The sequence below is a fragment of the Falco naumanni genome, chromosome 5, assembly GCF_017639655.2.
Source record: "Falco naumanni isolate bFalNau1 chromosome 5, bFalNau1.pat, whole genome shotgun sequence".
NCBI classification, from domain to species: Eukaryota; Metazoa; Chordata; class Aves; order Falconiformes; family Falconidae; genus Falco; species Falco naumanni.
In genome coordinates this window covers 47,857,144-47,882,161 of record NC_054058.1, presented here as the reverse complement: position 1 = coordinate 47,882,161, position 25,018 = coordinate 47,857,144, and the positions used below count along the sequence as shown (strand labels likewise).

The following is a 25,018-nucleotide window of genomic DNA, read 5'->3' as shown; positions in this document are numbered from 1 at the left end:
TATAGCTCAAAAAACCTTGAATACTAGACAAAGCTTTAAAACTACTCATTTCCCAACTAATTTTAAACACAGCACTGTTTTGTGCAGAATTACCTGTAGGAATCCAGCTTGTTTCCCTAATGTTACAATAGCTGGGGGTCTGGTCATTTTGATAACTAAATGGTTTTGCCATCAGTGTGAGCTTGGGGGAGGGTGCTCAGCCTGTTTTCCAGTGAGCATCTGTTACGCTGTTAGTGTGGAGTGCCAGGTTTGCTAGGTGTCTTTTGTTTTCCTGTCATTCTTTCTCCCCTTTGTTCTTTACATGTCTGAAAACCTCCGTCTTTTACTCGTTGTTTGGGCTCCCTTATTTGCCTGCATATCTTTGTAGAGTTCGTTTTTGGTTTAGGATCATTTCAAGTTCCTGTGCTAATCTCCTCATAATATTAACCAGCTGTATTAATGAGATAATAAACCAGACTTGTTGGTAATGAATTGATTCATTCAACTACTGGACTTAATTAGAAAGACACTTAACATTCCAGCAGATGTTCTTATTTTGTGTCATTATCCTTGTGTTACCAATAGTGAGCTTATGTACTCTGCATGTCTATATTTACATAATACACTTTTCAACCTGAAGCTTTGTTGTTGTGCCATAAACTGCAAAAAATTACATGAAACCTGTAAAAATGTGTCTTAACCTGATTTGTATGAATTCCTCATTTCATTTCTCAGACTATGTACAGTTTTGAATTTTCAGAATATTCCTCATCTTATGCTAAATCTTTTTAAAATTAGTTAGAGTTCTTATTTCCTTGTTAAAAACCCTTGTCTTTGGACTTGTATCTCCTTTTTGTTCTAGTCTTGTGACTCTCATTACTTTTCACCTGGGGGCAAAGCTTCAAAAAGAAGGATGCGAGTGCCCCTCTCCTCATCATTCCCTGCAAACTAATTGAGGGAGTTCCTCCCTCGGCTCCCTAGTTGCCTGCTGGGGGGGTTTGCCTCCCCCAAAAGTCTGGTGCTTGAGTCACAGCTGCAGGTTGTACCCCAGGGCCAAGCCATGTGAGTTAGGAGCTCTAACAGTGAAGTTATTGATCTGAACCCCAGTACCTCCACTTTCCAGGTAGAGAATGTAATTTATGCAGCAGCGTTCAGTGTGTCCCCAGATCTAGTCAGAGCACAGTTAGATGTGCAACCAAGAAGAACTGAGCACGACAGCTCTTAATGCATTTAGTATGTTACATATGCCTACGCTGGCAATAATAGGTTTTGCAAACTGAAGTCCATGCTGGGTGTTCTTGTTAGGAAGCACAGTGATAAAATCTTAAGTGTTTTCTTTTCCTTTGTGTGTAATGCTTTTGAAGGAATGTTGCACACTTTGTTAAGGCATGCTTATGGTAAAGGCAGCTGAAGCTGTTAAGCTGAGAAGAGAGGAGGAAGTTGAGATAAGAGGAAGGTCCTGTTACATCTTGCTGCTTCTCGCCATGCACTTTTTAGTTTGCTCTTGTATGTGGTGGACTCTTCAGTGAGCATTTTCAACATTATTGAGCAAAAAGAAGGGAAGTGAGTAGTTCTGTCTGGTTAGAGTTGAATCGACTCCTCAAAGGATTTGCCCAGCCTAGGAGCCAGCACAAGCACAAGGGCAATAGCAGATAGTTTGCAGTGGTAGGGTAAGGTGGAGAAAGACAGGATAACAAGACATACCTTCTCTTTCTGGTGGCAGCAAGCTGTTATGCTGGCTAAACCATCTCTGAGAACTTTGCCTTTCACAATTCATCTTTAAATGCTGAATCTTACCTTCATTTTCACACATCTATTGAATTGGCCATAAAATTACACAGCATATTGCTCTGTGGTAGTTCCATGTGTGATTGTGCAGGTAGAGTACATTGCCTGTACTGCTGTACTCTGTATGAGAACTGTGTGGGTGTTAATGTTTACTTAATGTGCAAACTAACATTAGTTTTGAGTTGAGAACAATTGTGTTTTCAACTAAAAATGTTCCAGTAAGGAAAATTAATGCATTTTGACCCTGTTGCTTCATTAGCTGTGAAGATTAACTAGTCTATATTATAACAACAGTTAAAATAAAGCCGTATAATTACTGTAATAGGCAGCCTTTTATTTCATTTTCTTTCTATCACTGTTGTAACAGTGTATAGAATTCCTGTGCAGGGACCAGGACTGCATTGCATTAGGTATCCTATGGGTGCATATAAAGAAAAATAGTGCTCATTCTAGTTTCAAAAGTAATTTGTGTAATCCAAATCATTTTCTATACCATCTCATTGTCAGATGTCTTCAAAGGATTCATTTTATTTTCCTCTGAAGAGCTGGGTGTATTTCTTAGTCTTTGCTGTCAAAGAATATATTCCTCTAGTCTTTTCTTTCTACTATTCTACATTTTCTAGCTCTGAATTAGCTGTAAAAGACCACAATTTTAGCTGTCCTGTTAAAGGTTGGACAACATGGTGTGAACTGTCAATTCTGTGAATGAGAGAGGGATTTTCTTAGTTCCTAAGTTCGGTGGGCTTTCTGTGAAGACTTTGGAATATCTGTTTGCGTAACAGTCATGCTGTTTTTCCATTAGGCAGAGGAGGAAAATTCAGTGGTGACAGGATGATTTGGCAGAAATTTAATGGATGGATTTTATAAGGCTCTTCTCATAGGGAGCTAGGTCCTGTACTGTTCACCACAGACACAAATAGGAAGCTGATAAATTTTGCTGTTAATAGACTTTTTTTTTCTCACAAGTGGTAAGCTTGAGGGCCAAATGAAGCATTACAGAAGAATATCATGGTATTTGAGTGAACTGGACAAAAAAAAAAAGTGCTATTCAGTGTTAATAAATGCAGAGAAACACAGATGGGAGTGAACACAATATGTCCACTGTCTTGTACATTAACACCTGATTCACAGCTTCTCTGAGACTTTGAAGATAATTCAGTGGTTAATTCAATGATCCTAAAAGCAAGCAAATGCTAGGAATAAAAAAGAAATAAAGAAGAGATTGAGAAAAAACTGTGCTCATTTAGAAATCCATCTTCTTCCACTCGAGCATTTTGAAGTAACCCCTCACCCCAGCACATGAAGAAAGGTAGTGCAGAAGTAGCCAAGAGCTGAACAAGGACAACAAGGAATGAAGGACCATTAGGAGAACATGAAATGTTGCTGCAGGTTTTTGTAGGTGTTAAAAGACCAACAGTTTCAAACAGTGTAGAAAAAAATCCATGGAGAGGGAAAAAAACCAACCCAAACCAAAACACAAAAACCAACATAAAATGCTGTTAAACTGAGGTACTTGTATAGCCTGTGACTTAAAACTCTCAGCCCTCAGATTTCTAGAAGACTATGCTATTTGTGTGACTCCTATTTGTTTGCCCTATTTTTAGACACTTCCCCAGGTAATTGCTTCTTGCCATTGTCACCCAGGGCACTCGCACTAGAGGGATGTTTAATCTGACCCTGTGAAGTCATTCTTGTAGCAGTATATTTTAAGGGAAAAGTTCACTGCCTTCCCCTGATTTTCCAGTGTGTGTGAATGTGGGAGTCCTGGTGGAGTCTGAGAAGTTTATCTTGAGGGTTTTTTATTTCCATGTTAGCCCTTAGCTGTGCTTCAGTTAACAGCTTTTCTTCAGTACCTGTGGCCACTCTGCTCCATATACAGAATCAAAATTAGCTGGTTTTGCAGAGATTTCAATAATATGCTTAGCTTTATTTGTACCATTTGAGGCTTGTGCTATGTGTTAGTCCATTAAGTGCTGTGCTAAAGGCTGTGCATCTTTGTTCAGCTCTGTGCATTTATTCTCTTGTGCAGTGTTTTTTGCAGCAGATGAATACAAAGATATTTTCATGAATTCTTTTTTCCCCTCACCTCCTCCTTTAAGTGCCTTTGAAATAAATTGCATAAGCCTCTGCAGTTGCCACACTGGTCCAGTAGTCTATAGTTTATTCTCTTTTAGTATTAGCTACTCTCTTTGGGCAGCAAAAAAAAAACTTCACCCCAGTTTATTCCTTTCAGCTCCTCACCACTGCAATTAAAGATTAACAGCTCTGTTCTTCCAACCCAAACAGTTGCTGTTCCTGAGCACTCATGCTAAATAACTCTTATCAGCTCCTTGTGTATGTTGAGTAGCAGTTCCTGCCATACACACCTATCTTGAAAGTTGGTTTGTTGAAGCAGATGATAGGCACGTGTTTATTTGGACTTCTAAATGTTTAAATAGGTCATTGCAAGAGACCTAAACTGAAAATGAACAAAAAGCAGTGTAGCTGCTTACTGGGCACAGCTGAACTGGCTGACAGAGTATCTTCTTAGTTCTCCTGGCATCAGTGAGAGTCAGCAATTGCAAAGGAAATTAAGTTGCTCTACTTTTCTCAGTAAACATGTTTTAATTATTCTTTAGCCTAAAAACTAATACTGACTGTAAGAATACACAAAGCTAGATTCTTGCAGGTAACAGCAGTTTTACTTGGGAGAGCTGACCCTATCATGAGGACTGCTCTAGCACTTAGTGCAGCAGCTGCTATTCTTAAAGTAGGAAAAAAAGGAACAACTTGTACAATGCCAGTTTGATAAAGAAATGTCTAGGGAAAGGGAATGGGCTGAAGCTCAGGTAAAATTACAACAGGAAAAATGTTAGATTGTCAACAGCAGTTGTATTGCTCCAGGTAATGCCATGCTCTGCCTGCTGCCATCTCTCTGTGCTGCTTTTTATGGTATAAACTGAATTCAGTGTAACCCAGCCATCAGTCTTCAGCCAAGTCACTGACTTTCCAGGAAGTTTTATTTTTCAGACATCCTAAGTAGAAGCCTCAACAGTTGTACATGGCAGATACATTGTTCCAGGAGCAGCATGGAAATGATGAAGCTGTGTTTCCTGTGATTTTATACCCCTTCTCACTTGTGGCTCCCGGTAGCTCCAGCTTACTGACAGTTCCCTGGAGCAACCCCATCAGGCAGCCATCAGTACATGCTGTGGCTGCTCTGGAGCACCACATTTCCACGCTGGCTCGCCGGCCACTGCTGAACATGTGCAATGGATGGCAATCTCATTTCCCTCTCCGTGCCTCTTCCTTTACCTGAATGGAAATTTTTCACAGAACTTTTAGGAGCTTCCCAGGTCCATCTCTGTAACTGTAACACTTCTTTGGTTCTTTTTAAAGTCAGGGGTGGGGGGAGCACTGTTCCATTAGCTTATTTTCCTAGGGGGAAAAAAGCTAAACGGCTATGGGTTTTTTTTTAAATTATTTATCAAATTTTCCATGTGGACAAGTTACCAGGTTATCAGATTTAGTGTGGTTGCCAATGTATGATACATACACATGAATTTTGTAGGGTGAAAGTTGTCATACATTGATTCTTGTATCTGGTAAATATTGTTTATTAAAGTTCCTTTAAACATACCCATTTTAAAATTCCTGCATGACAAAATAATAGACTTGGAGAAGGCCTTTTTCTTAGTTCTTTAGAACCCAGGCGGTTCCCTCTGAACATCAGGAAACACAATTTCACTGGGAGGCTGGCTGAGCACTGGCACAGGTTGCCCAGGGAGGTGGAGTCTCCATCCTTGGAGATACTCAAAAGCCATCTGGACATGGTCCTGAGCAACTGGCTCTAGGTGGCCCCGCTTGAGCAGGAGGATTGGACCAGAGAGCCTGCAGAGGTCCCTTCCAACCTCAACCATTCTAGGATTTTGTGAAATTTCATTTTTCTACAAGAGGCATCATGTTGCTGCAGGAATCCATACAGTTTATTCTCCTTCTGCACAAGTTAATTTCATACCGCAAGAGTCAAGGAGACCCGTGATGGGGTTTTTTTTCAGTTTTCATCCTCAAAGCGTGGGAAATAATTGGGGAGCTTTTCCTGCGTGCTTTTACTCTCCTTTTGCTGTCCAAAACTGATGTAGCTAAAATCAAAGATACATACTGAAATTGGCATTTGCTTCAAAGATAAACTCTTAGCAAGGACTGAGGTATGATTTGTTTGGGAAATGAACCCCGTGGATTATTTCTGGACAACTGGAATTTGGTTAGGCTAGGGAGGTCAGCTGTTGAAATCTGTTGATCACACAGTGTTTCTTAATAAATTAAACTAATTTATACCGGTGGAAGAGCCTTACAAATTTACACTGCTACACACATATACCCTGGGTCAGTCTGCTTGTTTGCAATACTACTGCAGTACTGTGCAATCCACCCACTTCTTGAACTACAAATAGCAGCGAACCTGGAGAACATAAGCCATTGACTCACCAGTGTGTGCTTCTGCCGTTTGAGCAACCTGTTTGATTGGTGCAGTATAGTGCAAACACAGGCCATTGACCCTTTTACATCGCGCCCCTCCTCAACATCTGTGCAGTAAGAAGGTGTTTCAGTGGGCACAAGCTTCGATGTGGCAGTAATCTTTATCAAGAAGAGTCTTTTCCTTTGTCACAGAACAGTAAATGAGATACTCATGAGGAAAAAAAAGTCGAGAAACGCGTACAGACATTCAAGAGTCAATCAGAAAATTATAGAAGTATTGTGCAATAAATAAAAGTATAATTAGGAGAAATCAACATACAAAACAGTTTGTGCTATACAGTCTAAAGTCTTCCTGACAGTACGAAGAATGTGGCAAAGAGAGTAGCTTCATTCATACCGGCAGGTAGACTAGGTAGTGAGAGGAAGAAAAGTAGGTGTCTCATCATAAAACTTCCTTTGGTAATAAGCAGAGCTCTTGTGTCTGTTTGACTTCATGTCAGCTGGGAGTTTCAGTTGGCTCAGATACTTGAGAACTGTCCTGTGCTAACCTCCCACTGTCCTTCTTGAAAATAATGCAGTCATCTCACTTCCAAGCACTGTGTTGGAGTGATCCATGCAACAAAACTGGGACCCAGCAAAACAGGTTTTGCATGTACTGCCTAAAAGTACTCCTCCAAGTAATGTAGATTTATTCACTTAGTCAAAATTAATTAATTTTTTTATTTGTTTTAGATACGGAGTGTATTTTGGAGCCTCTGTCTCTGCCAGAAAGTCCAGGTGGTGTTGCTGCTGTAGAAGGCTCTCCGTATGTGCCTTGTATTTTCTGCAAAGAATGCTATCTCTTAGCAGAACAAAAACAGCTCCTGAAGCACATGATCATTGAACACAAACTTGTCATAGCAGATGTGAAACTGGTTGCAGATTTTAGAAGGTAAGGGTTATATTGTTTACAATGAGTGTGTGTGTGTGCAGATAGAAACCTTCAGAAAACTAGAGGTCATCATTTTAAAGTACTTTAAAAAGCGGTAGGATGTTGTGGGAGGATTTTTATTACTTTTTCAATGAGTTTTTGTTGCAGGATTGTAAGGCTGTTTTCTTTTACCCCTTCTACTGTCCAACCCCTAGATGTTCCTGGGACCAGGAGACTTGATATTGGAATACAGGGCAATTCCTGTGTTAGACATTCTTTGACATATCCTAGGGACTTTTCAGGTCCTGTCACTAATCAAGAAGTTGTGTACAAACAGAAAGCTGTTTATTTCGTAAAGCACATTCTAAACAATTAACTCTTCTAATCTGGGGTTTTATTCATATAGGACAAGGCTATTTCTACCACTGTACAATGTCCTAAAGCTGTGTATTGTATGCAGAAGTTGCTCAGTACAGGATCTTTTACATTCTGGAATGAAATTCATTTGCCCTATTTTAAGGACGCCAGTATTTCCCCATAGAAATCACATTTAACCCTTGACTATACTTTACAGCACTGTGATCTACATACAACTGTGACTCCTCCAGCTGTGTCATTGATCATCTCAGCAGGGACACATTTGGCTTTCTCTCTCTTAACTTCCTCCAGTAGCTGGCATGGTCCCAGCTGGCTTGTAACTTCAGGGACAAGGCACTTGCTTGGCATTTTGCTTTCACACGCAGCAATGTATGGGCCAGGTGGTAGATTAGATGGTACCTGCCAGTTTATAGATAGTTCTGTTACGGTGTTTAAATGTTAGCTGGATAATTTCTCAACTAAAAAGTTTTCTAGTAGGTCTTCTGTGCCAAAGTCAATAACTTCTGTCTATCAAGATGCCAAAGAAAGATGAAATATTAAGATGAAATTAAGGAAAAGAAATGTAAGTCATATAAATCCTTATTCAGATGTATGAGCTTAACATTGCTTAAAATTGAAAACTGATACTTGTTTTAGTTTGGTTTTATGCTGAAAGCAGGCAGTACAAGAATGCAATGTTCTTTGGAGATAATGCTAGCTTCTTCAGATAAATAAAAGGATTGGAGCTGCTCAGTCATGGACCACTAGTTTAAGAGTGCTCAGAGGATTATTCTGTGTTAATAGAAATGTATTTTAAAATCACCTTTTTGAGAAAATGCGCATTTAGATTCTTTTTGCTGCTAATGCAGTTGGAAGATAGCCAAATCTTATAGAATGTGGCCCCAGGATGTGAAATGGAGTTGCTACTCTGAAGTGTGCCTTCTCTTATTTGCTGTACTGAATACCAGTGAAACAGTCTAGTACTATGCTATACGTAGAATGATCTAATACTATACAGAAAAAGGAAGTATAATCTGTGTTAAACTGAAGTGTGGAAAATAACTATAAAAACAGTATTTTTTTTTTTATACTTAGCAGTGAGTTACAATCAGTCTTAGGAATACATTTCTTGACGGAACTACAAGTGGAGAATCCAGAGGAGAGCAATGCTAATGGAAAACTTTTTTTACTTTTTTTTTTTTTTTTTAATAATCTTCGAAGAATAAAGATAAGCTGGCATTAGGGCAAGGGGAACAGACAAGGGGAATAAGTTTCCATTGCATGACTGGACATGATCACTCATAGACGCTAATCACTTATTCTGTCTCCCTGGAAGTGTGACAAGGCATTTGCTTTATATGATCGTTGATTATTTGGGTTCAGTCTTATGATATGAAATCCCTTAACAGTAAGCTTCACAGCACAGATGATTATGGTTAGGTGAGTTTGTCTGAATGATGTTCATTAATTTCAGTGCAGGGGATAGACTAAATGACGTCTTGAAATCCCTTCATTTGCACATTCATGTCCTTAAAGATCAAGGATGGCTTATTCTGGAAGACTTGCTGTTCTATGTAGCAGCAAGACTGTTTTATTGTGCATTATCAACAGTGGAGTAGGCAGGGGACAACAAAATGCTTGCCTGTTTCTGACATATAATGATGCTTCTGAATGAGCTTCAGCCATGCATGCTGGCTTCACTGTGCTTAGCTGTCTGCTGTACTGGAGGTTAATCCTCTCCATGTCAGACTTAGCAGAAACAAGTACGTGCTGCAGCTGAAGTCCTTATCTATTGAGTTAGATGGCAAATAGAAGCAAATGCGAACCACTGTGGGATGTGATAGCTGTGGCAAGTACACTTTCAGATGGCACAGGTATTAAAAGCTACAACTATTTAGAAATGTCCTCATAGTAATGATATCTGATTTTTTTATGATTCGTTTCCTAGTATGCTAGCATGTCAATAGGAAGCTGTCATTGAACAGTTAGCCTTTATCTTATTGACTCTTGCATAATTCATATCATGCACATGAGACATAAGTATAAATATGTGCGCACTTAAGCATTTTCAGATTATTTTTTTTTTAGTAAGATTCTGAATAATTAGCACAAGGATTGCTTGAATCCTTAATCCATCGTATAATTGAAGGTGATGATATCTTCTTGGTTAGACAGTAGCTTTTAGTTCAGTAGAAACCTAATCTCAGTTGGGATCTGTTGATGGTGCTGTAATACAAACAATGATAGCAGAAGAATGTTTTTAAACAACTCTAGTTGATGGGTTAAACCTTCAATTTAGTTAGGTCTTTCCTTATGCTGTCTATTACCCCACCCCCAGGTGTTTGGGGACCTCATTTTTCTCTCTTTCTGGTTGTCTGCCAAGCTACAGCTTTCACTGTAACTCCACAGGAGACCTGCCAGAACCTCACTTTTGACAAGTTGATGTTTTTACCAGGTTTCAGATTCCTGCCTGCATTTTGTAGAACACAGAGCACAATATTTTGGGAATTTGAGAGTATTCTGTAGTATATCTTCTCAGTAAAGATGCATCTGAATGGCATTTATGTCTGACAGGATAGTTAAACCCAGTTTTAATGGAAGTTGAATGAATTTAATGAATTTGAAAATTAAATTAAAGGAAGGAAAAAGAGAGACAGGAATTTAAAAAAATCCACAAAGCACTTTGGAATTTAGAAGATGGAAAATACAAGAGCTGATCAACTATTTATTAAAGTTTTTTCAATGTTTCCTTTTTTACTAATCATGTCTCCCTTATTTTCAAAGGTACATCTTATACTGGAAGAGGAGGTTTGCAGAACAGCCCATCACAGACTTCTGTAGTGTGATAAGAACAAACTCAGAAGCTCCATTAGGTAAGTATGCTGCTTGCTTACTCTCTGTTGGCCAGATCATATGACAATTTGGCATATACTGCTGCTTTGATCAGCCAAGTGTGAAGTAATCTGACACAGGTCAGAAAACCACAGAAGTGATGTTTTAACTCTTAACCACATATTCAAACTTACCTTTTCCAAGGATCGCAATATGTGCTTCAGCACTGTGCTGCGTGAGGATGAGCTCAATACATGCTTAAATGCACTGCCCAACTGGGGCCGGTTGCAAATCGAGGCCTAAGAAGCAGTGCTGCTTACATCATGGCTGGGGAGGCTTTGGTACCCCCTGCGTAAATAATTGGTGACAGTTCTCCCAGAAATGTGGAGAAACATTTCCAGTGACTTGTCTTTTCTGACTTCACTCTGTCCACCACCCCTGCTGATGCCACTAACTCTTCATCACGGCCACAATCATCCTTCCTTTCCCCTGCCACAGTGCTTACTGTCCCGAGAGTATTAGGAGACAATATGTTCACAGCCGGGGTACAAAGACTGCCACTTTCTGGGCTCCAAGACTGCTGCTTTCTGGGCTCCAGCACAAGCCCAAAGGCCATACCATACTTCACAGTTCTGGTGTGTTGGCACAGTGGGGCATTCCATCGTAAGGACAGTGATGACTGTGCGAAGGAGGTGTTTTTCTCAGAAGTGGCTGATTCATTTCTTTGGCTTCCCCTTTTCTAACAGGGAAATAGAGTTTACCTGAAAGCAGATAAAAGAACATTAGGGCTTTCCTACATCTTTAATTCTCCATGGAGAGCTTTACAGAGAGGAAGAGATGCATGCTGCTGGTGTCAGAGATGAATGGAAGGTGGAAACTGGGTATAAAATGGATGAAAATAAATTGGTTTAATTATTCAAACTAATTTTAAGAAAAATAGTTCTATAAAACATGAAAATCAGTCCAAATATCATAATAGTGTTTCTCTTACATAAGTATGGGTTTGCTTCTGAAATGTTAACAATTAACACTCAGTTTGAAAGTTGCAAATCAAGCATCTGATGTCTGAGCTTGCCAGAATTACAAACAATCAATAGCTCTTCCAGAGGACAATGAACATACTTTTTTATTTGTTTGATAACAAATTTGTTAATTTTAATGGCTAGCTCCTTCAGATTTGATAGCTCAGGAATCAGGGGGTTTGTCTTACTTCACACAGGCTTCTGTTTGAAAAGATGGGAAAGGCTGAAATCTAGCAAGTTTAAAACTGTAAAAGACTTAATAATGGTGACTTCAGTTCACCAACCACATAACCCTTTGATTAATACATGAGTAACTTACAAAAATATTTTGCATTTGTGTTTTTGTTTTCTTATCTGCTGAGTATTTTTAAGGTAATTTATTTGAATAAGATTTGTTTTATTATTAAATTGGATATGAACATAAATAGTAAAAGGTTAGTACAAGTAAATTCTGGGTGAAGCACAGAAGTAGTGTTGCTAAACAGTTGTGCATATTGGCAGATGGAGCGAGATCTGATGGTAATGTGATCTGTCAGGGTAAGGGGAGGCTATACCAAATGATATTAACTACTGGAAACTGACCATTACTTAAGCAAATAACTGAAAATCCCACATGCAAGATGAAATTAAAGGTGCTTTCATGTTTCTTTCATGCTGACTTTATACTGTAAATGATGAAAATTGCTTTATGTCTCCCAAATAACCATCACAGAAAAGAGTAAAGCTGGTAGTGGAGAAAACCTATACAAGACTTTTGTCTTTGTGCTGCAAAATATATAATGTAAAAGTCTTGTAAATATGTATATACAAATTTTTAAGCATGTTTCATTAAATTATGAAATTAAAATAACTGACTTTTATGGATTTAAAAATGCTTTCTCACATTCTTAACACATACCAAAGGTTTAGCAAATTATATGCCAAAAACAGTCAAAGCAGCTGCAACTTCCCATTCTTTATACACACTTCCTAATCTCTTAACAGAAGAACAGGACAATTATTTTCTTCTATGTGATGTTTTACCAGAAGACAGATTACTTAGAGAACAGCTTCAACAGAAAAGACTGGTAAGAAATTACCCTTGTTTCATTTTTTGAGGTAAACAGTTCCGTAGTGTAATATATGGTAACTCAGTGGGCATTTTGAAGTGAAAGCATGTCCTGGGTTTTTTGCTAGACTGCAGAATTCTCATTTTTTTGTATATTTTTTAAGCTTTTACCCTGGCTGCTGCACAAACATAAACAAACGCCTTGTTTAAAGATTTTCCCCTGGAATAAATTTACAGGCTGTATGTCAGTGTTCCACATGAGTGGAAAATAAGCCCAGAGCACTGAAAAAGGCTGAGTGTGCTGAACAGTTTTTTTTCTTGCAAGAATCTGCAATGCATTGACACACTATCTTTTGTGTAATAATATACATGTAGGAAAATTAGCAAAATAAAACTCAGTGTGGGATGCTGTGAAAAGGGAAGGTGATACTTACTTACAAAATCTTCAAACATGTTGGTTTTTTGCATTCACACTCTCTTACCCAGATTTCATGAATTCACACTCGCATACTCACAGGCAGCACGGTGCATGAGCAGAGGAAGTCTGACCAGTATTGTTTCTGTGGGATGCAAAGGACAAGAAATGCCAGATGTTGAGTCCTCATGAACTGCTCTGGTTCTTCTTGCTCAGTGATGGCAACCTAGTACTTTGGACAGTTCTCTCATCTCTTTCAGGAGTTGTCAGTTCTGAATGGGTGGTCCTTCATGTTAAGCTCTTGCTGACTTCAGCTTCCACGAGTCTTAGTCCAGGTTGCTGACCACTGGGGGTTTTTTTGCTGTTTTCTTGTTTGAAATACATGTCTGTAGTCTGTTTTTGCTGTTGGACTAATTTAAAAATGAATGTTATGTGAGACGTAGCGGCCTTGTTGCCAGTCTCCTTATGTTAGGATGCAGGATCTTCTGCTGGCCAGTCATCTGTACTGTGAGGTGTCAGAGTGCAGGCCTTACAGTCTTTACATAAATATCTTCCTCAGTTTACGGCTGGCAGCTATGTCCTGGGAACTGTCAACACAGACCTTTTAACTCTTTGTTATGCTGTTTCTTCTGGTATGTTTCTAGTACAAGTCTGTATGTGCACAGCATGCAACTAAAGATACCTTAAATCATAAACATTCAGAATGAAGGAGGTTCTTACAAAAAAACAAATTTTAGTCCCCAGGAAAATTGGGATTGGCAGGCAAAATCCATCTGATTCAACTGCCCTGTGAGTGCTGTTTCAGTTTGCTGGCTAAAGTAATGTTCTGCAGCTCAAGGCTCATGACTAGCGAATCCCTAGAACCGGTTATGTGCAAGTTTTACACAGCTTTCCATAGAATCCCAGCTTCTGCAAAGGAGGATTGTGGTAGTTCTGCCACTGAGGATTTCCCACGGGTTTGGAGCTGGCTTAGCTGAAATCTTCATTCCTGTGTAGGTCCATTGGATTGGCATGGACTCAGAAAAAAGCAGTAGATACACTCATGCCTAGCATGCTTCTCTTCCAATTCATCATAAGAGAAGCCATCCTGGATCAATAAAAAAAGTTTGTCTAGATTAGTCTCTTATCCATGACAGCAGTGAAGTGTCTGTGGTATTTCCCCCCTTCTGACAGAGTGGTAATTCTTTCTCAAAGTATTCTCCTAGTCTCCAGCAACTGGCAGCCCAAGAATTTCCTAATTCAGCAACATTGTATCTGTGTTTATTCACACAATAGATTTCTCTTTCATGAACCTCCAATTCTTAATCCACACAAATTTCCAGTATCTACAGCTGTCTGCAGTATTGAGTTGCACAGCTTAACTACACACTGGGAGAGAGCCACCTCTTTGAGCTGTTTGAACCTGTCACCTCACACTTGACTGTTTTTTATATTAGAAGAGGTGGTGAACAATTAATCTTTAATCTTATCCAAACCATTCATGATTTGTTTCCTGATTTATCTACCTTACCCACCTTACTTTTTGTCTTTTGTTAGTCATGTGCTGAAGTACACGCTCATGGCAAAAGCGGCCAACAGCATCCTGGGCTGTATTAGGAAGAGCGTTGCCAGCAGGTCAAGGCGGGCAATCCTTCCCCTCTACTCAGCACTGGTGAGGCACATCTGGAGTTTTGGGTCCAGTGCTGGGCTCCCCCAGTACAAGAAAGATACAGACTTACTTACGGACAACTCCAGTGCAGGGTCACAAAGATGAGTAAGGGACTGCAACAACCTTCATACAAGGAGAGGCTGAGAGCTTGGACTGTTAAACCCGTAAGACAAGGCTCACAGAGGTATCTTATCAATATGTGTAAATACTTGATGGGAACGAAGGAGTCAAATTCTTCTCAGCAGTGCCCACCAACAGGACAAGAGGCAATGGGCATGAAATAAAAATCAGGAAATTCCCTCTGAAAACAGTAAGACACTTTTTTACTATGAATGCGGTCAAACACTGGAACAACTTGCCCAGAGAAGTTGTAGACTTTTCATCTGTGGAGACAGTCAAAACAAAACTAGACACAGTTCTGGGTAATCAGCTCCAGGTGACCCTGCTTTGGCATAGAGGTTGGACTAGTTACTCTCAAGAGGTCCTTTGCAACCTCAGTGATTCAGTGAATTGAGGTTGAGCAAGCTGTCTATTTGGTGGTTCTTCACTGTGCGTGATTGTCGGACTTTTCTGTACTTTTTCCGTTTCCTGTAAATCCCTTTGAGGTTATGAAAGGCACCTTGAGTATTGCATGCGGGCATGCAGTGTCATAATGATGTTAGTTTCCCAAGCACATATAATGTTGTTTGTGGCTTTGAGGAAGGAAAGAGGGTCATGACTGAGCATGCAGCTCATGTATTGTAATAGTAACTCCTGGCTGCTATACATTGGACTGTAGTTTTTCTTTTTTTAAAGGGTATTTGTTTCTGGGTTTGTGGGGTTTTGTGCTATGCAGTCCTTTTCCAGCTATGCTTTCTCTCTGCTACCAGTGTCAAGGGAGTGCAGAGACTGTTGGCAGGCGAGCCATCTCATCTCTGCAAGTACATATTTCCTTAAATTTAGAAAAGAGTGCAGGATTTAGCTCAAAGCAAGTGCTGGTTTTGTTTGCAGAGTAATTAAGTTAGAAAAGAAAGAGGTATGCACTCTTACTACGGTGTGAAATAGTCTTTGCTATTAATGCTGGTTTAAATATCAGAATTGTATCTTCAGTTTTAACAGAAGGATTTTATGAAATCAAGCTGCAACTGTAGTTGAGACTAATGGAGTCACCACTTTAGTTACAGCAATGAAGTCAGTTTATTTTTTCATTTCCTTTTGCTGCATTCTGAGTGTTGACTTGCAAGTTAAATAGTTATTTTGCTTTGCAAAGTCTTTTACCTCAAGACAAGTCCAGCAGTTAAGAGTGAGCTGGCAAATGGGCTCTTGTGAGTGGTGCAGAATAAAGACCAGGATTATACAACTTTTAGTGATTTTTCTGCAGCCTTTGAATCCTAACTGTCTCCAACAGCAAGCCCAAAGGACAAATGTTGTCTTTAAAATGCGCTAGCTGAAGCATTTCATTTTGCAGTTTTGAAACTCCAGTTTAGGGATATTTCAGGCTGTATTGCAGCAGGGGAGCTAGCCAAGGTGGATGGCATGCAGAGGCATTATGGTGACTGTGATGTATTGCGAGAAGCCAAGGAATGAGCCTGAACTAGGTTAGAGAGCACAGCTTGCTGTAATAGCTGACAAGGCTATGTAATACAGAACAGATACGGTCTTTTGGAAAAACAGTCTTGACAAAGAATTTGTAGTTGTGAAGCAGTACCAGACAATGAAGTCCTGGCAGCAAAACTTTAAGATACTAGGGGGGACAGTGTCAGTATAAGCCACTTGGGCGTAGCTTTAAGATTTTTCTAAAAAAGGTAAAAACCCCAAACATATTTTTTTGAAAATACACACTTCCTACTGCAGCATTGGCCTTGTCTTGCTGTGAGGTTTGCAGCTATTCTCCTGTCTTGTGACTGGTAGTTTTAGGTGAAGAGGCTATTCTTCCTCCCAGTAAATAGACCCTGAAGAGGAGTCTTCACCAAAACTGGAAGATGACTCAGCTATACCAGTTTCCCAGACGAGTTGCTTGTATGATCCCCAGTTTGTCACAAGCTTAAGCTGAGATGAGATTCAAGAAGTTGAAGCTACATACTGGAAGGGATCGAGACGCTAGCAACATCAGAAGTGCTGACAGAGCAGCTAATAATGTCAGCTTATTAATACCTATGTCTGAGATTCTATAGGTTCTTCTTTGCCTACATTCAGTATTTTATTGCTTTTATCAAGCGCTCTGGTACCTAGCCCGTATTCCATCGGTTTTTGGAGACTTGTCACCCTAATGATCAGAAATCATTTTATCTAATTCCATAATGACTCTTGGGTAAACTCTGTCAGATTTGAATACATATAATGTCCAACTTTTAACCCTTTCTTGCCTTTTTCTGGTCATGGTTCCGTTACTTTTGTTTTAAATGCTTTTAATTAATGGTTGTGACATAACTAACCTTTTCTGCAAAGACTGAAGCCCTGAATGTTACAAGCATTCCTCTTTTGTCTGTGTTCTGTCTCTTCATACATTAAGTAATGGATCTCTGCTTTTCTTTGCTCTTTATTTCTAATTGGGTGTGGGGGAAGTTGGTTTTTTGCTATTCCATTTGACTGTGTTAGCCTATTTCCATCTTCTTTTGATTGTCTTACTTCAGACAAACTTAATCTTTCTCCTGCTTCAGTTTGGCAGCCTGTGATACATGTCTACTGTAACTACAACACTCTTTTATACATCTTTGCAATTACTTAGTTTTCATCATATCATGAAATTCTTCCTTTCTTAATTGACTCAGCTTCCTGAACAAGGTGTAAGAGTGTCTTCTACATCAGCGTCACAGTACCCTTAAAAATAATTCTTGAGAGAACATTGGAGAGGACATGATAATGATTACAGAATCAGAAGTTTTGGGGGGTTTTATACTCAAGAGCCAATAGAGTACTGTTTGAAGTGGGAGAGCTGAATATAGCAATTAGTAAGGAGATAAGTTGATTATAGAAGTTAGGAGACAGGTTATTGATATACAGATAAGACTTCAGGTCTTTACAGAGACATGAAGTTTCTGATACCATGACGCTTTATAAATATTTTTCCTATTTAGCAGTATAAGCACAATCTAAAGCTCATCAGTCAGTCTTTGAGGAAACTGGACACAAAACCAAATGTAGTTGTCTTACTTCAAAAGTAGTTTATCCTAACAGTGTACATAGTTGTCAAATAATGTGCTTGGCAAGTTTTTAGAGGTGGTAGTGCATCTCAGGTGTCACCAATCCTATTCCTTGTCTCAGTGTACTTTGCTGGTTAGTTTTATTGCCAGAAAGTCTATAAGCAGCTTCTTGTGATCTGTAAGCACAATTTTTTCATTTTGTTTTGTACTTAAACCAGTATCTGTTTCACTTGCTTCCTTTGCCTACAGCAATAGCTAGTTTCTGTGAGCACTCAGCAGGGAAATGTAACTCTTACTTAAATTGGAAGGAACTACAACTTAAGATACATGCTGTGTGTTTGCGAGATCACCTAGGAGAGCTTGATAAAATACATATTCTTATTTTGAAGTCTCTAGCTTACTTTATTTAGATCCAAATTCATACTCACATTTCTGTCTCTGGTAATACCTCATTTCCCAGGCATACACTCTGATTTCAGTGGTATTGAGTCCGTTACCATAACAGAAGGAATGTGTCCTGTGATTACACACTCCTCACAACAGTGTGACTGAGCACTCAAAGTTTGAGTCTTTCATGCTGTAACTGTTGTGAAGTTTCCTGATCAAAGGAACATCTTTAGGCAGACTACCTTTCCAGAGGTTATAGCACCATTTATAAAAAGCTTTCCTTGGAACTTCTCTCAAGCGATCATTTGTATAATGTACTGTCTTTCTAATCTCTTTGCCTAGAGAGGATGAGAGCAAAGGACCAGAACTGGCAAGGTAGATGGCAACAAGAACACCAAACTACAAAATGCTGTTGCCCCAGTGCAGCCAGTACTGAAACACAGTACTTAAAGTTGAGAGCACTTGTATGCTTATGTCCTTGGAACAGAGGCTTTGGACTTTGCATTGTCAGGGCTTATGGCAGTAATTTTTTGTTTGGTTGGTTTTGGTCCTGAACATCTAAAAAAAGAATAAAGACATATACAGCTGTTAGCTCTGTTTTACAGACTGAGCTGCAGAATCTATCCTCCACTGCACAAGCAGGTTCCTGGAGTGAGGAATGATAAGTTCAGGTCTCACTACAGTCACAGATTCACTGTATGATCTTGTCCCCAACTGCAGAGTGCGATCTGCCTCTATCTTAACACTAGAGAATACTTTCTGTCTTAATTTCTTATCTGTCAGAAGTGCTGTGATTATAAAATAGGCCAGGTTTGGAGGGCGAAGTAATACTTTTTTTGTCAGACCAACTGACATAGTTGGAAAAAAACAGGCAAAATTTTGACCACCAATTCTTTCTTCAAGTTGGAAGCAGCAAAACTTGTGTTGAGTACTAGTTGTGAATGGTTGTTCTATGTCAGTGATCCAAGCCATGCTTTTAAATAGCTATGTAAATTATTTATGAGGGCCTCGTTTGTAAAGGGGTTTATGACAAAAAAAAAAAAAAAAAGTAATGGCCTGCCAGCAATAAAGATAGTTTAGCACCTGGGATACAGTGTCTGTTGGAGGGAAGGATAACAGGAATTACAGTATCAGAAAAATCTCATATGCCATAAAACCAACTGTCCTGAGTCCATGACTTTTTGACATTCAAGGAGTTAGTTTTTAGCCTTGCTTTTTGAAGGCATTTTTTATGTCTTGAATATCTCTTGAGCTATAGACCAGAGACAAAGTAATTGTTTAGAGAAAAGTGCTTACTAGCTGCAAGTATGCATTTTTCATCTTATACTGATTATCAGTGTGGATTCTTGCTGATGCATATTGCTTAAGCGCTTCTGGAAAAAAACAGGTAATTTATTCCAAAATATTGATTCCCAGGAGAGGAACAGGCACATTTTTTTCCAGGCACTTTTTAAATTACCACCTCCTAAGAGAAAGTCTGAACTCACAACCCCAAGCTGAGCATTGTGAATGTGTGGGACATTTTTCTAGACTCCAAGTTATAAATTGTCATGCAAATGATCAAATTTCTTTTGTATTATCAGTTTAGTGTGCTGGCATATTTAAAGATGATCATCCTAGTATAAACACTTTTTTATAGTGTTTTGGATTACCTTTTCTGTCTATGCTTAATTTTTTATTCATTATGGAAAAATAAAAATAATATACGTGCTTTTTCCTCAAGTGACTTTGCCTTCTCATTCTCTGACACTTCGATATGACACAGTATCCTAAAAGAGTTCTGGAAAATCTTCAGGGCTGAAATCCTTTCGGCATTTCTGTCTTAGTATTAACCACAAATTAATGGTAACATCCCCAGAAATTCAAAGGGCTTGGAAACTGGTGCAGGTACTAAAGTAAATTACTGATTTCCTGCCTCATAACATCAGCTGGAGCTTGACTTTCATTACCAGCTGAAAGCCTCCACCCAGAAAAATCTCTAAAGCTTTATACAAGTTATTGTAATTGCTGTTCTCCCTTCAGAGTCCCAGCAACAAAGCGGAGTGTTGGAAATGTCTGTAGGAAAGAACAGCCCCTCTTGGTCTTACTGTACTTGACTTGAACCAGTGCTTTCAGTTCCTCACCTGTGCAAGTGCTGGGTTTGCTTTCTGGCTTGGAGAGCTCCCTCTAGCAATGAAGGATGTCAACAGGTAAAAGGAGTGTCTACCTTGGAAAGTTTTTTTTTAAACTCTATTAAGTAAGTTGATAAAGCAACGATGCTACGTTAGTCAAAGCTTCCCAATTGCCAGGCATTCTGGTGTAGGGGGAAACGGGAAGGGTGAGAGAGCAGAGTAGCAGGAGCACCATCTGCGCGGGGGATACAGTGCACTTCTTCTTCCCCCTCAGGCATAAGTGGGAGCAGCAGCTCACCAGGGATACAGTAAACAGTTTGTGTGAGTTGGGAATCTGTGAGTTAGGCAGGCAAGTATCGCAGAACATTTTTTCCTCTCCAAGTAGAGTACAATTAGGAAGCTACGTTGGACTGTCATTAATGGAAGGGTGAGGGTGTTTACACCCTTGCTGTCTTAATGTTTGAATTGTACACAGTATCTTTTGATTGCCTTTTAGATAATTTCTAGGGTGTTTTAAAAAGCATATAAACTACACACAGATGCTTTCATATCCAAGGTTAGCCCAACAGGATCGGACATGCCGCTGAGTGGAGGGGGGTGGCAGCTGTGAGTACCAGAGCGCGCCCCAGCTCTTGCTGACGTGCTGTGGGATGTTCTCTGCCCGTGCGGAGCAGGCAGATATCCTTACTTAATTGCATCTCTGCTAAAGGGCTCTCACAAAATGTGTTATGCTCCATTATCTCTTTACAGAGTCATCCCTGAAAAATAGGAATCCATCTTTCTGTCAGTCTGTGTTTTGCATAACGCAGCAGGACGTGAGCGGATATGGTCTAAAATTTGAGTAGATGCTGCAGAGCATAATTTCAATATAAAGTACACATGCTGTAGTATAAAAACAAACAAAAAAGCCCCAGGATCTGCATTTTCAGGGTAACAGACTCTTAGCTGATGTGCAATGGCTACAGCTCCCAAATGGTGTGGTTAAATACGGTCCCTAGGATGGGCTGTGGCACGGCGCGCTGCCCCTCCCAGCAGCCCCTGGCCCTAGGCCCAGGTAATGCAGCTGTGGCACGCTGTGCTTGTGGAAGAGAAACCAACACATTTATATGCCCAGTATCAGCCTCCTGGCATCTCTCAGTGGGCAGCAGGATGTGGCATGGTGGGCCCACACCAGCCCATCCGTGCTGCAGGACACGCTTGAGCCTGTAGTGACAATAGCTGAAGCCTTCCTCCCCTCCCTGGGGTTTGGGAGGTGCAGTCATTTTTTCCTTTCTTTTTTCTCTTTCTGGGTTTTTTTCTTTCATTTTTTCTTTTCTTTTTCTTTCTACCTTCTGTGGAGCATGTTCAACAGATGTAGCTGAGTGTGAATTCAGGTATAGACTATGGGCAAATTTGGGCTTTAATCCACACAGAAGAGTTAACTAAAGAGGTAGGTGAGAAACACAAAGCTCCACCATTGCAGGTTCCAAGGAGATAAAGAGATTGAGAAATCCTTCAAGAAATTCAGTCAGGATCCCGAATGTCAGAAAGCAGGCATTGGCACCTCTACATTACACAGAAAATAAATCCTTTACCAGTTACCAGTACTCCAAACGCAAGTGTAAGACAGTGTACTGCTGGGCTGAAAATATGCTGGTTTAATCCAAACACCAATTCTCCCATGTCTCGGATCATTACAGCCTTTGCATCTGAAGTGCATAGTAACTCCACAGTATAACTACACTGCTGCTGTTACAGCACCAGAGAAAATCGCCTGCTGTGGGATTTTGTTGTTGTTAGGAAAATGGTGTCAGGCGTTGTAAAGTGCCTAGCCTAGCCTGTTGCTCTACGTTAAACAGGGCCAGCAATGAAGGCAATCAGCTTCTCCTTTTCTCTGGGTTTAGTATGTGCCATAGCACCTTGCAGAAACTGCCAGGGCTTTTGTCATCGGTCCCATATTATGAAGTCATCCTCTGGGTTGCCTGCAGTTAGCCGTGTAAAATTGAGTTTATCATTCCACTGGGCATTATGTGGTTACCCATAAACTTGCACACTAATACCAGAGTTAAATCTGAACCATAAGTAGAAACAATAAGCTGATATGTTATATATAGAATAACTTAAATAGCTACATAAAATCTCATTGTGGATTATATTTCTTTCCATGCATCTTGTATAATGTTAGGAGAATTTTACTGGAATTTGACTGGAGCACATACTACCTTTGAAAAAACTTGCAATTTTTCTAAGAACCCACCCTCAAAAAATACTAACACCTGGTTTGCGTCAGCAGCACATTTAAATTTATATGTTCGTTGTTACCAGTAAGGACAGAGGTATAATAAGCTTATGTGGTGGAATGATTCTTATTTTTCATCTGAATAACTGTATCTGTTTCTTTTCATAGAGAGAAGTTCTAGAACAGCAACAGCGAGAGAGATATGACACAAGTTTTCATAGTATGTGTATGTTCTGCGATCAAGAATTCACAGGAAACAGGTTTGTTTCTTGACCTGTTTGCTTTTGGTTTATTTTTTTCATATCTTTCATCTTTGTTCTTTCATATCATCATCTTTGTTTATGGTTTTAATGTCATTGAACCAGTTCCTAATGGTAGGACTCAGAAGATAGAAATAAGTCTAAGGTACAGTTTAAGTATTTCAACTGCAATGCCATTTTAAACAGACCCTGTCCTACTTCTCAATCCTTTATTTATTCCAGTACAACTTCTTATACTACACAGTAAGCTGGAGTTGGGAACTGACCCGTTTTAAAGAGAGTTTTTCAGCAGTTGTATTAGTGGCAAGGAGAGCTGTTTAAGCCAGTGTGGCTGTTAAAAAATATTTCTATTCAGTTACATATTTTCCTATTTAAAACTCACCAAACCAGTATGAATTTGAATATCAAATGAAAAAGAGGAGAGGAAAATTAGAGAATGGAGTGCTTTGCAGCATCAGTCAAGTGCGAGGAATTGCATTCAAGTGCTTGCTCCAAAGAAACTTTGTTTATACACAGAAGTGAGTTTCATCTGGAAAGACTGAGTCTTATCCCTGAATGTCTGTTTGCATGGATAGTTCTGGTGCTCTAGATAGGTAGAAGAACCCAGGGTCATGTGTCTCCAGGTCATCCCAATGCTGTGCACGTGCCCTTTCTCTTTACTGCCTAGTACAGTGAAGCTCACATCATTCAGCCCCCAAAAATTTCATCCTCTGCTTACTTTTGGGTCTGACAGGTAGAATACGTTGTTTGAAAATCAGCCTGAAGTGTGATGAAAGCAAGGCTTAGCAGTGTCAACACCTGCATATTATCTCTAGTCCGCAAAAGCAGAAGCTGAGGCATATAGAGGTGTTGGCTACCTAAGGAATTAACCAGTATATCTCTATTAGAAAAACTTCTTATTTGAATATCCATTTTGTTTGTCTGTGTGTACTTTTGAGTGCTGCTTGTGTTGCTAGTGCCATGTGAAGCAATATTGATGTAAAAGTGTATCACATCCAAGTATTTCTGCTTTGCTAACCAGCATAGAAAAAACTGCCAAATGACTTTTTAAAATGTTTCTCAAGATGATTGTTTGAAACATGATTTGCTTATTCAAGTTAATAAATGAACTTTGCTAACAGTGAGGATCAAAATAAACTATATTGTAATTTTTGTTTAAAATTGTATGTCATGCATGCGGATTAAGCAGTTGAAATGTTACTGAATATTCAGCAGAGCTAAAATTGAAAACTTCCTATAAAGTTGCATTCTTTCTTTCTAGCAGTGGAGCAACACTATTATTTTTTATTTAATGTTGGCTTTTATGCATTTTTAGAGCAGTTGGTGTACTTCAAGTCACCAATTGAGTAATTCTTACATGTATCCAAAATATGTAATGTTCTTTTTGAATGTGTTTTGTAGATCTGTCCTTCTCAATCATATGGCAAGAGAGCATGCTTTTAACATTGGGCTGCCAGATAACATTGTGAATTGCTATGAATTTTTGGCTGTGTTACAGGGGAAGCTCGACAAGTAAGTAGGTTTTTGTTTTAATCGACTTAGATCATATTTCTTTTAACCTTGGAAATAAGTTGGTTAAAATTAATTCAACATTCATGGTTAGTTAAGAAGAAACAAAGAGTCAATGTAAGTTTATTGTGAGTGCTCTTAGAAGGCTTTTCTTGACTTACTGAAAGGAGATTCATAACAATTTGCATGAATTTGCTGGAAAACTGGAGTCACATGCAGTGCTTCAGTTCTTATGCATGGCATGGTTTCCGTTGACTTCAATGACAACACTTCCCTTTTTCTCATAACTGTTAGAATTAATATTCTTCTTTCTCATCATAACAATCTTTTTGCTAAACATCTCTTTAATCACTGATTACAAAGTTCTTATGCCAATCTTTGTTTGTCCCTGTATATCAATAGCATGGGATGTTTGGTGTCTCCCTTCTCTACCACTTACAGAGTACATCCCAGAGTAGAAAGGGAAAGCCAATGTATATGCTGCCTCAGAAACACATAAACCTGAGATGACTGAAGAAGTTAAAAAGGGAATTTGGGAGAAGAAATTGGGTAGCAAAGAGCAGGAAACTCTTCACTTTGAGATTTCTTTGCAAGTATCTAAGTGCCCTTTATGGGTTTTTTAAATGGGACAATTTGAAGTATGCTGCAAATATAAATTTGGCTCTAACAGAAAATTAACTTAAGAGCAAAACTGTGGCTTTAACAAGTTTATTAGATTTTAGTACAATCTAGTAATAAAAAACTGTGGGAGTAATTTGCCTAAATCTTAGGCTTAGTTATGAAAAGCCACAGAACGCTGGGCTTTGTGAAAACTGCGGTATGGAAATTAGATTAAATATTCTTTCAAGTAAATTTAGGATCCATTGGTTTGTACATCTAAGGCAGGGGAGCAGGGAAGAGATTCAAAAGACACAAAAGGCAACAGCGCTCTCTAATTTAGTCTTTGTCCTGGCA

The 25,018-nt window shown here is 39.3% G+C and overlaps 1 protein-coding gene across 2 annotated transcripts in view; it reads left to right on the top strand.

The window, feature by feature from the left end:
- The window catches only part of ZNF277 (zinc finger protein 277), a 54,839-nt gene that overhangs the window by 15,228 nt on the left and 14,593 nt on the right, over positions 1 to 25,018 (top strand). For both annotated transcript variants that reach the window (XM_040595827.1, XM_040595828.1), the window contains 5 exons: positions 6,958 to 7,156; positions 10,277 to 10,365; positions 12,331 to 12,413; positions 22,464 to 22,555; positions 23,957 to 24,067. In XM_040595827.1, coding sequence (XP_040451761.1) covers positions 6,958 to 7,156; positions 10,277 to 10,365; positions 12,331 to 12,413; positions 22,464 to 22,555; positions 23,957 to 24,067 — 574 coding nt within the window. The remainder of the gene's footprint in view (positions 1 to 6,957; positions 7,157 to 10,276; positions 10,366 to 12,330; positions 12,414 to 22,463; positions 22,556 to 23,956; positions 24,068 to 25,018) is intronic.